Consider the following 13108-nt stretch of genomic DNA (forward strand, 5'->3'; position numbering starts at 1 on the left):
GTGAGCTGAAGACTACCGCCCGCGATCGGGCCACAACCATGATTTCACACTGGCGGACCAATTAAGGCCCACCCAGCATGAAACGTGTGCTGCAGTGCTCAGTGCTGCCTGTGGTATGGGGGAGAGGAGGGCGAGCGAGCATGTGTGCGGGTGCATGCAATGAAAGCTCCCTGAGGCACAGAGCTGCCTCGGAGCTGAAGATTTAAAACATCAAAAATAAAGAATTTTGAAATATTAAAAAACATGTCCCCTCATGTGACCCTGTCACATGAGCAGTGACATGTTATGAATGAAATTTAAACACTTTAATTTTTATTTGCTGATGGAAACTTCATCCCGCTTGTGGATGAGGTTTCCTAAAACTTCCAAAGACCACTTGGCCTTTTCACCTGCCCGCCAACCATAAGGGCAATGGACATTTGAACTTAATTATTTAACAGCCATAATAGGCCTTTTAATTGTCAGTGGACGTGCTGCCGACTGCTGCACGCACCCATTGACCGAAATGTTGTGCGAGTGTGCGATGATGTTGGGACACTCACCCGACATCATTGCGCATCATTTTACGCTCGTTCGGGTTGAGCACGTGCCCGCCCGATGAGCGAAAATTTCTGGCCACAGAATGAAAAAAATATTGTATCATGCTGCCACATTGCTCATCATACAATGCCATGTAATTTGGCATTTCTATGGTAAACTATGAAATTTGCTGTTGATTGTTACCTCCAACTTCTTGATATGATGCTGCAGGGTGGCTTAATCACTGTTTAGTCAACATGATAAGGAAATTACATGTATTTTGAAACTAGTCAAAAAGCACAATTCACAGACAGAAAGTTGCCATTAATTTCTAAACACTAACCAACTCAGATTAACTATGGACATCGAGGCTAAATTTTCACTCCTGAAAAACGGGTAACTCGAGTCAGGAAATTTCCTGACCCACCGGACCTGCCTTGGTAGAAAGGCCCCAAGTGCTAAAATTTTCACTCTGGGGTGGGGGGATAGTACAGGATGGAGTGGGGCCCCCCTGACCCTGGAAGCAGAGCCTAGGTGGCCACGCTGAGTGCCATGGTGGTCTAGTTAGAACGCCCACCTCAGTTCTCAGGGAGTTGGTCCCAGTGTATTAAAGGTTGTTAGGCCCTCTAGCCCTTATATCTCTCACTCCACACCTACTCCCCATGCCACCTTCATGGCCCTCCCACCCAGTATACAAAATGCATAGTACCAATGAACTGTATAGTAAAAATGGCATGTGTGGAAAAGATCAGGGAAAAAAAATTCACAAATCTTCTTTTGAAAAAACACTTGTTCCTATAAGCCTATAAAAGTGTCAATCGGACAAATCATCAAAGTATTAATAACAGAGGCTTCAAAAACTTCACACCTCTTAATCTTATGCAACTAAACATTAAGACATTGACAAAAAAGATCACAGAAAGAACAATTTCTAACTATTTAAAATCTCAGTCAAACAAAGTTAGCAATTATCTCCATCAATCCAAACAGAACCCCCTGCTGAAAAAAATATAACACAAACATAAATTAAGCATCATTATGCATTCCATTGTTGCCCCTCTTCAGTGTACCTTTACCTATCCTAGTGCATCTATTCGGTTCTACCCATGTGTGGTGGAAGGATGCTGACTTCCAGTGGAGAGCACTGCAAGCAGATGGCCTTGAAGGATGACTTCCACCAACTTTGGCCCAAGAAAACCCATCTTCAGAGTGAACCATTTTGGCATGGGTGACAGCAGTCTGGGCTGGCTAGCTGACAGGCAAGGTCAAGAGCACTGGCAGAGTGGCAGGGATTGGAACACGAATGTTGTCAACCTGAAAGAAGATTCATACTTCACACAGAGTCAATGCCACTCCCCCAGAGTGGTACCTCAGCAATCTATTGGAGAAAAAAATGTTGAACTGCTGAACACCAACTCATAGCCATGATGGAAGTACTTTGAGCTTGCATGAATTCAATCTGAGCTTACACTGCAGCACTCAGATTTCTGGTTGCAGCTGCTTGTGTTGCAATGGAAGCGAAGACATCAGCCATCAGACACTGTATCATGGTTGGTTCCATAAACGTGTTATTGGAGTTGGAAAGGATGGCTCCAAACAGGGCAAAGCCCTGTGCTAAATTGGTGCCAGACTCCTCCATGCTCCTTGACATGGAATGCTAACCTTCTGGCAGACTTCCCAATTCGCTGAGCTTTTTGTCATGTATATCCATCAGTCTTCTTCTGTATTCTGCCTCATTGAGGTCTACATCTGAGTCCTCTAAAGTAGAACTCATCTGCAACCCCAGCCTCAGTGAACTGGCACCTTCACTATCCTTGCCCCTGCCCTGGCTGCAGCCCGGTGTCTCACGACATGCAGGTCCCACTTCTGATCTAAGGTATGCATCATGTCAGTATCTGAGCTAGTGGCTGTGAACCTGAAATCAAGTGATTTTTTTCCTCACTCTCCTGATGTTCCTCCATTGCCTCATCAGGTTGCAGTTCTCGATACCTGAAAGGAGAAAGGCACAAGAGTAGGGTTATGATGAGGAGAGGAAAGGAAAGTAGAGGTGTGTGCTTGTACCCTCTATAGCTTATAAGTCGGAAGATATTGTGGGATGAGGAGGAAGTGAAATGTGAGACGGAGGATTGCCTATGAGAAAACCATGATGTTCAATTGATTCAGCTCAACTGCTGACCATGGCATCAGGAAAAGTTGTTCCAAAAATGACCAGTGCCATTTCCTCCATAAGAACATAAGAAATAGGAACAATGTAGACTATTTGGTCCCTCAAGCCTGCTCCGCCATTCAATAAGATCATGGCTGATCTTCTTGTGTTTCGATTTCCTCATTCCCATCTAACCCCAATAACCTTTGATTTCCTTGCCTAACAAGAATCTGTCTACCTCTGTCTTAAAAATATTCAATGACCCCGCCTCCACCACCTTCTAACCTTTCCTCATAAGAGAACCCACTCATTCTAGGTATCAATCTAGTAAACCTCCTTTGAACCACCTCCAATGTATTTACACCTTTCCTTAAATAAGGAGACCAAAACTGCACACAGTATTTGAGGTGCGGTCTCACCAATGCCCTGTAAAACTGAAGCATAACATCCTTACTTTTATGTTCAATCCCTCTTGTAATAAAGGATAGCATTCCATTAGCCTTCTTAACCATTTGCTGTACCTGCATACTAACTTTTGGTGACTCATGTACTAGAACACCTAGAACCCTCTTCACCTCAGAATTATGCAGCCGTTCCCCAATTAAGTAGTACTCTGCTTTTTTGTTCTTCCTGCCAAACTGGGCAACTTCACATTTTCCCACATTAAACTCCATTTGCCAGATCTTTGCCCACTCACTCAACCTATCTATGTCCATCTGCAACCTCCTCATGTCCTCTGCACAACATACCTTCCTACCTATCTTTGTGTCATCTGCAAATTTGGCTACCATGCCTTCACTCCCCTCATCTAAGTCATTGATGTAAATTGTAAAAAGTTGAGACCCCAGTACAGATCCCTGTGGGACACCATTCATCACATCCTGCCAATTAGAAAAAGATCCATTTATGCATACTCTCTGCTTTCTGCCATCCAGCCAATCTTCTATCCATGCTAATATGTTACCCACTGCACCATGCACTTTAATTTTCCTTAATAATCTTTGGCATGGCACCTTATCAATTGCCTTCTGGAAATCCAAATACAGTACGTCTACAGGCTCCACTTTATCCACTGTGTATGTTACTCCTTCAAAAAACTTTAATAAATTGGTTAAACACAATTTTCCTCTCATAAAACCATGCTGACTCTTCCCAATTGCCTTGAGCTCTTCTAAGTGCCCAGCCATAACTTTCTTAATGATCGATTCTAATAACTTCCCCTTGACAGATGTCAAGCTAACTGGCCTAGAGTTTCCTGTTTTCTGCCTCCCTCACTTCTTGAATAGAGGGGTTATATTTGCTACTCTCCAATCTGATGGAACCTTTCCAGAATATAGCATATATTGGAAAATTAACATCAGCGCAACGACCTCATTAGCCACCCCTTTTAAGACCCTAGTATGTGGTCCATTGGGACCCAGAGATTTGCCAGCCCGCAGCTCCATCACAAAAACAGAATTACCTGGAAAAATTCAGCAGGTCTGGCAGCATCAGTGGAGAAGAAAAGAGTTGACGTTTTGAATCCTCATGACCCTTCAACAGAACTGAGTGAATCTAAGGAGAGGGGTGAAATATAAGCTGGTTTAAGGTGGGGGGGGGGAGTTTGGGTGGGGGGAGAGAAGTGAGGGGAGGTGGTGTGGTTGTAGGGACAAGCAAGCAGTGATAGAGCAGATAATCAAAAGATGTCACAGACAAAAGAACACAGAGGCGTTGAAGGTGGTGATATTATCTAAACGAATTGTGCTAATTAAGAATGGATGGTAGGGCACTCAAGGTACAGCTCTAGTGGGGGTGGGGTGGAAAGGCTAGCAGGGCATAATAGATTTAAAAATAATGGAAATAGGTGGGAAAAGAAAAATCTATATAAATTATTGGAAAAAACAAAAGGAAGGGGGAAGAAACAGAAAGGGGGTGGGGATGGAGAAGGGAGTTCAAGATCTAAAGTTGTTGAATTCAATATTCAGTCTGGAAGGCTGTAAAGTGCCTAGTCGGAAGATGAGATGCTGTTCCTCCAGTTTGCGTTGGGCTTCACTGGAACAATGCAGCAAGCCAAGGACAGACATGTGGGCAAGAGAGCAGGGTAGAGTGTTAAAATGGCAAGTGACAGGGAGGTTTGGGTCATCCTTGCGGACAGACCGCAGGTGTTCTGCAAAACGGTCGCTCAATTTACGTTTGGTCTCTCCAATGTAGAGGAGACCGCATTGGGAGCAACGAATGCAACCTGATAGTCGCCCAACCTCGGACGGCCCGCTTCTACCTCCTACCCAAAATCCACAAACAGAACTGTCCCGGTAGACCGATCATGTCAGCCTGCTCCTGTCCCACGGTACTCATTTCTCGTTATCTTGACGCCCTTATCTCTCCCCTTGTCCAGTCCCTTCCCACCTACATCCGTGATTCCTCTGACACCTTACGTCACATCGACAATTTCTAGTTCCCTGGCCCCAACCACTTCCGCTTCACCATGGACGTCCAATCCCTCTACACCTCCATCCCCCACCAGCATGGTCTGAGGGCCCTTAGCTTCTTCCTCGAACAAAGGCCCGAACAATCCCCATCCACCACTACTCTCCTCCATCTGGCTGAATTTCTTCTCACACTGAACAATTTCTCCTTTAACTCCTCTCACTTCCTCCAAATAAAAGGTGTGGCTATGGGAACCCGCATGGGCCCCAGCTATGCCTGTCTCTTTATGGGGTATGTGGAACATTCCTTGTTCCAGTCCTACTCTGGCCCCCTCCCACAATTCTTTCTCTGGTACATCGATGATTACTTCGGTGCTGCTTCATGCTTTCGTCGGGTCTTGGAAAAATTTATTAATTTTGCTTCCAATCTCCACCCCTCCATCATTTTCACATGGTCCATCTCTGACACTTCCCTTCTCTTCCTTGACCTCTGTCTCAATCTCTGGTGATAGACTGTCCACCAATAACTATTACAAGCCTACCGACTCCCACAGCTATCTCAACTACAGCTCCTCACACCCTGCTTCCTGTAAGGACTACATCCCATTCTCTCAGTTCCTTCACCTCCGTCGCATCTGTCCTAATGATGCTACCTTCAAAAACAGTTCCTCTGACATGTCCTCCTTCTTCCTTAACAGAGGTTTTCCACCCACGGTCGTTGACAGGGCCCTCAACCGTGTCCGGTCCATCTCCCGCGCATCTGCCCTCACGCCTTCTCCTCCCTCCCAGAAACATGATAGGGTCCCCCTTGTCCTCACTTATCACCCCACCAGCCTCCGCATTCAAAGGATCATCCTCCACCATTTCCGCCAACTCTAGCATGATGCCACCACCAAACACATCTTCCCTTCAAACCCCTGGCGGCATTCCATAGGGATCGTTCCCTCCGGGACACCCTGGTCCACTCCTCCATCACCCCCTACTCCTCAACCCCCACCTATGGCACCTCCCCATGCCCACGCAAATGATGCAACACCTGCCCCTTCACTTCCTCTCTCCTCACCGTCCAAGGGCCTAAACACTCCTTTCAAGTGAAGCAGCATTTCAATTGCATTTCCCCCAACTTAGTCTACTGCATTTGTTGCTCCCAATGCAGTCTCCTCTACATTGGAGAGACCAAACGTAAACTGGGCGACCGCTTTGCAGAACACCTGTGGTCTGTCCGCAAGAATGACCCAAACCTCCCTGTCACTTGCCATTTTAACATTCCACCCTGCTCTCTTGCCCACATGTCTGTCCTTGGCTTTCTGCATTGTTCCAGTGAAGCCCAACGCAAACTGGAGGAACAGCACCTCATCTTCCGACTAGGCACTTTACAGCCTTCCGGACTGAATATTGAATTCAACAACTTTAGATCTTGAACTCCCTCCTCCATCCCCACCCCCTTTCTGTTTCTTCCCCCTTGCATTTGTTTTTTCCAATAATTTATATAGATTTTTCTTTTCCTACCTATTTCCATTATTTTGAAATCCTTTATGCCCTGCTAGCCTTTCCACCCCACCTCCACTAGAGCTGTACCTTGAGTGCCCTACCATCCATTCTTAATTAGCCCATTCATTTAGATAATATCACCACCTTCAACACCTCTGTGTTCTTTTGTCTGTGACATCTTTTGATTATCTGCTCCTATCACTGCTTGCTTGTCCCTACAACCACACCACCAGCCCCCACTTCTCTCCCCCCACCCAAACCCCCCCCTCCCCCCCCAATTAAACGATCTTATATTTCACCCCTCTCCTTAGATTCACTCAGTTCTGTTGAAGGGTCATCAGGACTCGAAACATCAACTCTTTTGTTCTCCGCCGGTGCCGCCAGACCTGCTGAGTTTTTCCAGGTAATTCTGTTTTTGTTTTGGATTTCTAGCATCCGCAGTTTTTTGTTTTTATCTCTTTGCAGCTCCATCAGTTTGCTCTGTACAGTTTCGCTAGTGATTTCAATTTCACCAAGTCCCTTTCTCCCATTCACCTCCTGATTTGCAGTTATTACTTGAATGTTTTTTGTACCTCTATAATGGTACAAAAGCAAAATATTTGTTCATTTCTTCCACTATTTTTTTATTATCTGCTATTAACTACCCACAGTCACTCTCTTGAGGACCAACATGCGCTTTACTTACTCTTTTCCTTTTTAAGTACCTATAGAAACTCTTGCTATCCGTTTTTACATTTCTAGCTAGCTTCCTCTCATACTCTAATTTATTTTTCCCGATTAACCTTTGAGTCATTCTCTTCTTTATATTCTGTCCAATCATCTGTCCTGCCAAACACCTTTGTGGAGCTGTATGCCTTTTCTTTAAGTTTGATGCTTTTCTTAAAATCTTTAATTAACCACAGATGGTGGGTCCTCCCCTTAGAATTTTTCTCCATAGCAGGAATGTACTTATTATGAATACTCTGAAATATCCCCATAAATGTCTACCACTGCTTCTCTATTGATCTATCCTCTAGCCTCGTTTCCCAATTCACTTCAGCTAGCTCAGCTTTCATCCCCACATAGTTGCCCTTATTTAAGTTTAAGATACTTGTCTTAGACCCGCTCTTCTCCCTTTCAAATTGGATGTATAATTCAATCATTTTGTGGTTGCTGCTACTTAGCATTGTCTTCACTCTGAGGTCATTAATTAATCCTTTCATGTTACACAATACCAAGTCTAATATAACCTGCTCTCTAGTTGGTTCTAGAACATGCTGCTCTAAGAAACTATCTCAAAAGTATTCTAGGAACTCGTCATCCAGGCTACAACTGCCAATCTGATTTTTCCAGTTTATGTGTAGATTAAAATCACAAATGATTTTTGCTGTTCATTTATCACAAGCACACAATATTTTCTCTTGAATACTTTGTCCTACACTGTGGCTACTTTTAGAGGGCCTGCAGACCACTCCCACTAATGACTTTTTTCCCCTAGTATTCCTCATCTCCACCCAAATTGATTCTACATCTTGATCTCCTGAACCAAGGTCATCTCTAACTATTGCACCAATGCCCCCGTTGATTAACAGTGCTACCCCTCCACATTTACCTAGCTTCCTATTCTTCTAGAATGTCATGTATCATTCAATATTAAGGACCCAATCATGGCTGTCCTGCAGCCACATCTCCATAATTGCCATTAGATCATATTTATTTACCTCACTGAGGTCCATCAATTCATTTACTTTGTTATGAATGCTACGTGCATTCAGATAGAGAACCTTCAGTTTTGTCTTTTTGTTACCTTTCTAACATCTTGTCTTGACTGTTGATTCTGAGGTTTTGTTCTCTCTGTCCCTTCCTGCCATTCTCTGACCCTCATTTTTCATATTACTTTTTTGCTCTCCTGTCTTGACTCTACATCTTGAATTGCTACCTCTACCCAAACTTGATCCCTCACCCCTCTTGTTCTTCCCTAGTTATGCAATTTGTGAGGATACTCGTCCCAGCATGGTTCAGATGTAAACTATCCCAACAGTACAGCTCCAACTTTCCAGAGATTATTATTTTTGAAGTTCTGTTTCTTAACTTAGTACCTAGTTCCTCATACAGACTTTGCCGAATCTCTTTTATAGTTCTACCTATGTATTGGTACCTACATGGACCATGACAACTGGATCCTCCCCTTCCCACATAGTTGTCTGGACTCTCACTCTTTGCTGCAGAGAACAGGGTCAATCCCCTTCACTATACTATCGCCTACTACCACTACATTCCTTTTTGGTCCCCCCACTTGAACAGCTCCCAGCACCACAGTGCCATGGCCAGCCAGCTCATCCACCTTGCAGACTTTACTTTCATCCACACAGGCTGTGAGCACCTCAAACCTGCTTGATAATTGCAAAGCCTGACGCTCCTCCCCTACTGTCTGCCTCACTGACAGTCATATCCTCCTGTCCATCACTGCTGACCAAAATAGATGGCCCTCTTCTAAAAGATGTGACTGTCTTCTGGAACAAAGATCCAGGGGTAGAATTTTTCAGTCAGTGTGCGGGGGCAGGCTCGACACCCCAATGCGTAAAATGACGCATGATATTTCGTTGGGCGGGCGCGTGCTGGAGTCAGCTGCGCACCCACCAATATGTAAATGGCCTACTAAGGCCATTAAGAAAGCAATTCATGTAATTAGTAACGCTGTTACTAACCTTAAGGCTAGCGGGCAGACGAAAAGCCCAAGCAGCCTTCACGTTTTTTAGGAAACCTCATCCATGGAGCTGCCTCAGGGAGATTGAAGCACTTTGAAAAGAATAAAGAAATGCATTAAAAATTTAATGAAACATGTCCCCTCATGTGACTGTGTCACATGAGATGGGACATGTTTTTATTTTTCATAAAAAGTTTTTATTTAATTCATAAATGCTTTAGGAAACCTCATCTTGCTCGTGAATGAGGTTTCCTAAAAAACGTAAAGACCGCTTGGCCTTTTCACCTGCCCGCCAACCATCGGGCAGCATAAATTTGAAATTAATTACTTCTTTAAAGGCCTTAATAGGCCTATCAATTATTGGTGGGCATGCAGCCAACTCCAGCGCACACCCTCCAAGTGAAATATCACGAGACAGCGCGATGGGGTCAGGACACACGCCCGACGTCATTGCATATCATTTTACTTGCCAGAGGTGGGGCCTGCTCCCACATGCTGACTGTAAAATCCTGGCCACTGTCCCTGAGACTGGACACTTACTGGCTTCCTGTGACATCACAGTTGTTTTTCTTTTTCCTGGACTGTGCTCTTTTTAAACTGAAGTCTCTTCCAATCTCCACGCCCTTTTCAGACTGAAGCCCCCACCCTTTTTAGACACGACAAGGTTTAGAATTTACACTTCTAACCTGACTCCCTCTGGTTATTCCCATTGCCTCTGTTTATGCACACCTTGACCTGCAAGAGAGGGAGAAGGGTGTGTCAGTATGTGTATTGCAATTTGTTTAGGTGATGTAGCTGCTATGGTTGAATTGCTGGTAGTGTGTGCAAGCTGTGAAATGTAACTATAAGGCTTGCAGCAGTGCTAAAGGTGTGAGGGTGAAGTCAAGCATATGAATGTTAGGTATGGGTCTGATTGACAGAGATAGTTGATAGGTGAATGATAGGTTTGTGATGAGTTGTACAACGTCTGAGGCTAATGGTGTAGCTGGCTGGCTATGCCATTTGAAGATGCATTCATTGACCTTGACCATGTGTGAGGTCAGTGAACTTCTTGTGGCACTGCATCCAGGTCCTTGGGCCTTATCTCCTGGCATTGAGCTCCACAGCTTTCTGCTCCTGCTGCTTTCCGAGTTTGCCTGGAGGACCTCCTGGCCCCCGACATATAATGGTTCCCAGGTCAGATTTACTTCCTGGATGTAGAACAGCACCTGCTCCAGTTACAATGCACCCCCCACTTTAAGCAGTGGAGGCTAGCTTTAAGTGGTGCTAGGAAGTTACAATTTTGGTCCTGCTGCTAGTGCATACAGCCAGTGAACAGTTCAGTTATTGGTGACTACGTGCAGCAATCATGTTAATCAGCAGGCAACTGGAAGATAGCATGCTGCCTGCATTTCATCAATGGGCACAGATTAATTGCATACTGTGATCCTCATGCCTGTTTTGGGGAGCTAGCAATTTAGCCCTCTTGTCTCGTGACCCAAATGAGATGTAATTTTATCATTCAATGCATAATTTGAGCTACTTTAGATCACAAAGGTAGTATATTGTGCATATCATTTATTTCTCTCCTTGATTTCATTTCTGCCCATAGCGTTGTGATCTCACCATGTTAGGAATACTATTTTATACTTTTCTCGCACATGCTGAAAGATCTTTGTCTTTTACTTCCCCTAAATCCATCTTTCTTTTCATTAAAAAAATTACATGAAGGAATTCTACAGACCTTTCGTAAGTGTGTGCATTCCAGACAATGGCATTCTGTGTTTCCTTTGATCCTTAACCATCAATATCTCTATCTCTGTAAATATATATCTCTATCTTTCTGTTTGTCTCTTATGTTTACATATATATAAAATATTTTTATAATATATGCACACAGTATATATATTTGTTCCTGCTTTCTTGATCTTTCACTGTCTCAACCGCTAAAGCCAGTAAAATCTTTCTTCAAATCCTTGCGATAGATCTTTTCCCTGAGTAAATTTAGTATACACTATGGTCTAAAATTTCACACAGTAGAAGAGCTGGCACAATACATTATTTTTGAAAGCAGCAGGAACTACTTTAGTGGTTGAGGGCAAAATGCATTTAATTTCTCTTTTTCACTATCAGTGTTTTATTTCTTTTCCAGAAGCACAGATGCAGTCAGTCAAATGGCAGTCAGTCCCGTAAAATCAGTTGACACAACCACAATTACTTCAGGAGCCCAGCAAGAGGTATAGATTATTAAATACATTGCAATAATCTCTCTCTTTGTCTTCTGGTAAATACTTACACATTTCCACATTTTTGAAGATGTGTGCTTTTGTAACCATCAAAAAGCTGCAGTTCAGTTCTCTGATGATGCAGATTTTGTAGATTAAAATAAAACCATAGTGTGTAGGCAATTGAAGTGCTGGCTATGTAGATACTTGTTGCTCAAAAGGTTACTGGGAAAGTCTTGACATTATTTTGGGTATCAGGTTAAGGGAACTGGCTAAGCTGTCCTCTCATTCACCTGCATATAAACATTTTGCAATCAACTGTCTTGCATTCCTTATAAAATTATGAAATTTGAGATTTGATCCTGGCTAAAAGCAACAGTCATTACTTCTTTAATGACATGTGATTATCTTTCCTAATTGTAATGATTATTCAAAATAAAATGATTTGTTATTGTTTCTTCCTGTCATAAATCTGTGCACTTTTAAACTGATACCACATTTTTATAAATATATTTTCTTCATTCCTTCTTTACATTTCTCTGCATCACATATCATCCCTGTAAATCAAGATGGATGCATTCCATTCTCTATTCAGCAGACAGGAATAACCTAGCAGAGAGTTTGTGTGAATTTTTATACTCAGCTATTAGAAGATTTAAAGTCAAGATGTTACAACAATAGCATAGACATTTGTTATGTGAATTTCTCTTGATTGAATAAAAGTTGGCATAAATAATGTTGATAATGTCACCGGTGGAATGGGTCTGGGATTATTGAGCCTGAAGGAGCCAAATTAGCTGTATTGAAATGATTTAATCCTGAAGGGCCCAAGTAAAGGAAAATATTTTTTTGTCCAGTCAAAGCAACAAGTATCATTTTGAGAAGTAGATTTTGGCAGAATTTTAAAGGTGCTATTACTAGCTTTTTATTATTATTAATGGTGACTATTACTGGCTGAAAGTATGCTTTCTAACTTTATTTTCAAGAAAGAGACAGGCACATCATTATTCCAAAGTGGAATGGATCTGACTGCATTTAAAAATATTCAACATGTGCTACTTACTAAGGTAAGTTTATTGAGAAGCAGTTACTGTGTCTCAGGAACTGATGTTCATTTGTAGGAAAAATAATTGTAGAGCCACATTATTGGATATACAGAAAATATATGGACATGTTTAATCAAAGGGTATTTTGTGCATATAAAAAGGTAATTTGAAATTAATTGTTTACTTCTGTTCACTTCTATCAGACAAGTGAAACTGCTGCTCACCAGACCTCTGCAGCAATGATTAACCGTTTAGATTTTAGCTATCATTGTAAGGCACATTGTAATATTTCTAGCTAATTGGCATAAAGCATTGCTTTGAAGTGTACAACTGTTTGGCCCCAACTTTGGCTGGGGCTGATTGTGAGAAGGGGAGAAGACATTGTTCAAGAAACCCAAAAGACTGGGTTGCTGTGGATTTTGGACTCCACGGCATAGAACCCTTAGTTCAAACATGTTCTGTCCTGAAGTCATTCCGATTGATCAGCTTGGCTCCCTATCAAGCAAGAAATGCTCCATTTGAGGCCTTCAGGAAGGGAGCCTATGCTGGGTTGTAGGAACATATTCAGGGTGGGTCCAAATCTTGTGGAGGGTTTATCGCTGATATCTTGG

The 13108-nt window shown here is 42.9% G+C and overlaps 1 protein-coding gene across 4 annotated transcripts in view; it reads left to right on the plus strand.

Moving 5' to 3' along the window:
• Positions 1–13108, plus strand: part of LOC121276887 (multiple PDZ domain protein) — a 413889-nt gene that overhangs the window by 321182 nt on the left and 79599 nt on the right. For all 4 annotated transcript variants that reach the window (XM_041185496.1, XM_041185497.1, XM_041185495.1 and 1 more), the window contains 2 exons: positions 11379–11463; positions 12438–12518. In XM_041185496.1, the coding sequence (XP_041041430.1) occupies positions 11379–11463; positions 12438–12518 (166 nt within the window). The remainder of the gene's footprint in view (positions 1–11378; positions 11464–12437; positions 12519–13108) is intronic.

Source organism: Carcharodon carcharias, chromosome 4 (assembly GCF_017639515.1).
Source record: "Carcharodon carcharias isolate sCarCar2 chromosome 4, sCarCar2.pri, whole genome shotgun sequence".
Lineage (NCBI taxonomy): Eukaryota > Metazoa > Chordata > Chondrichthyes > Lamniformes > Lamnidae > Carcharodon > Carcharodon carcharias.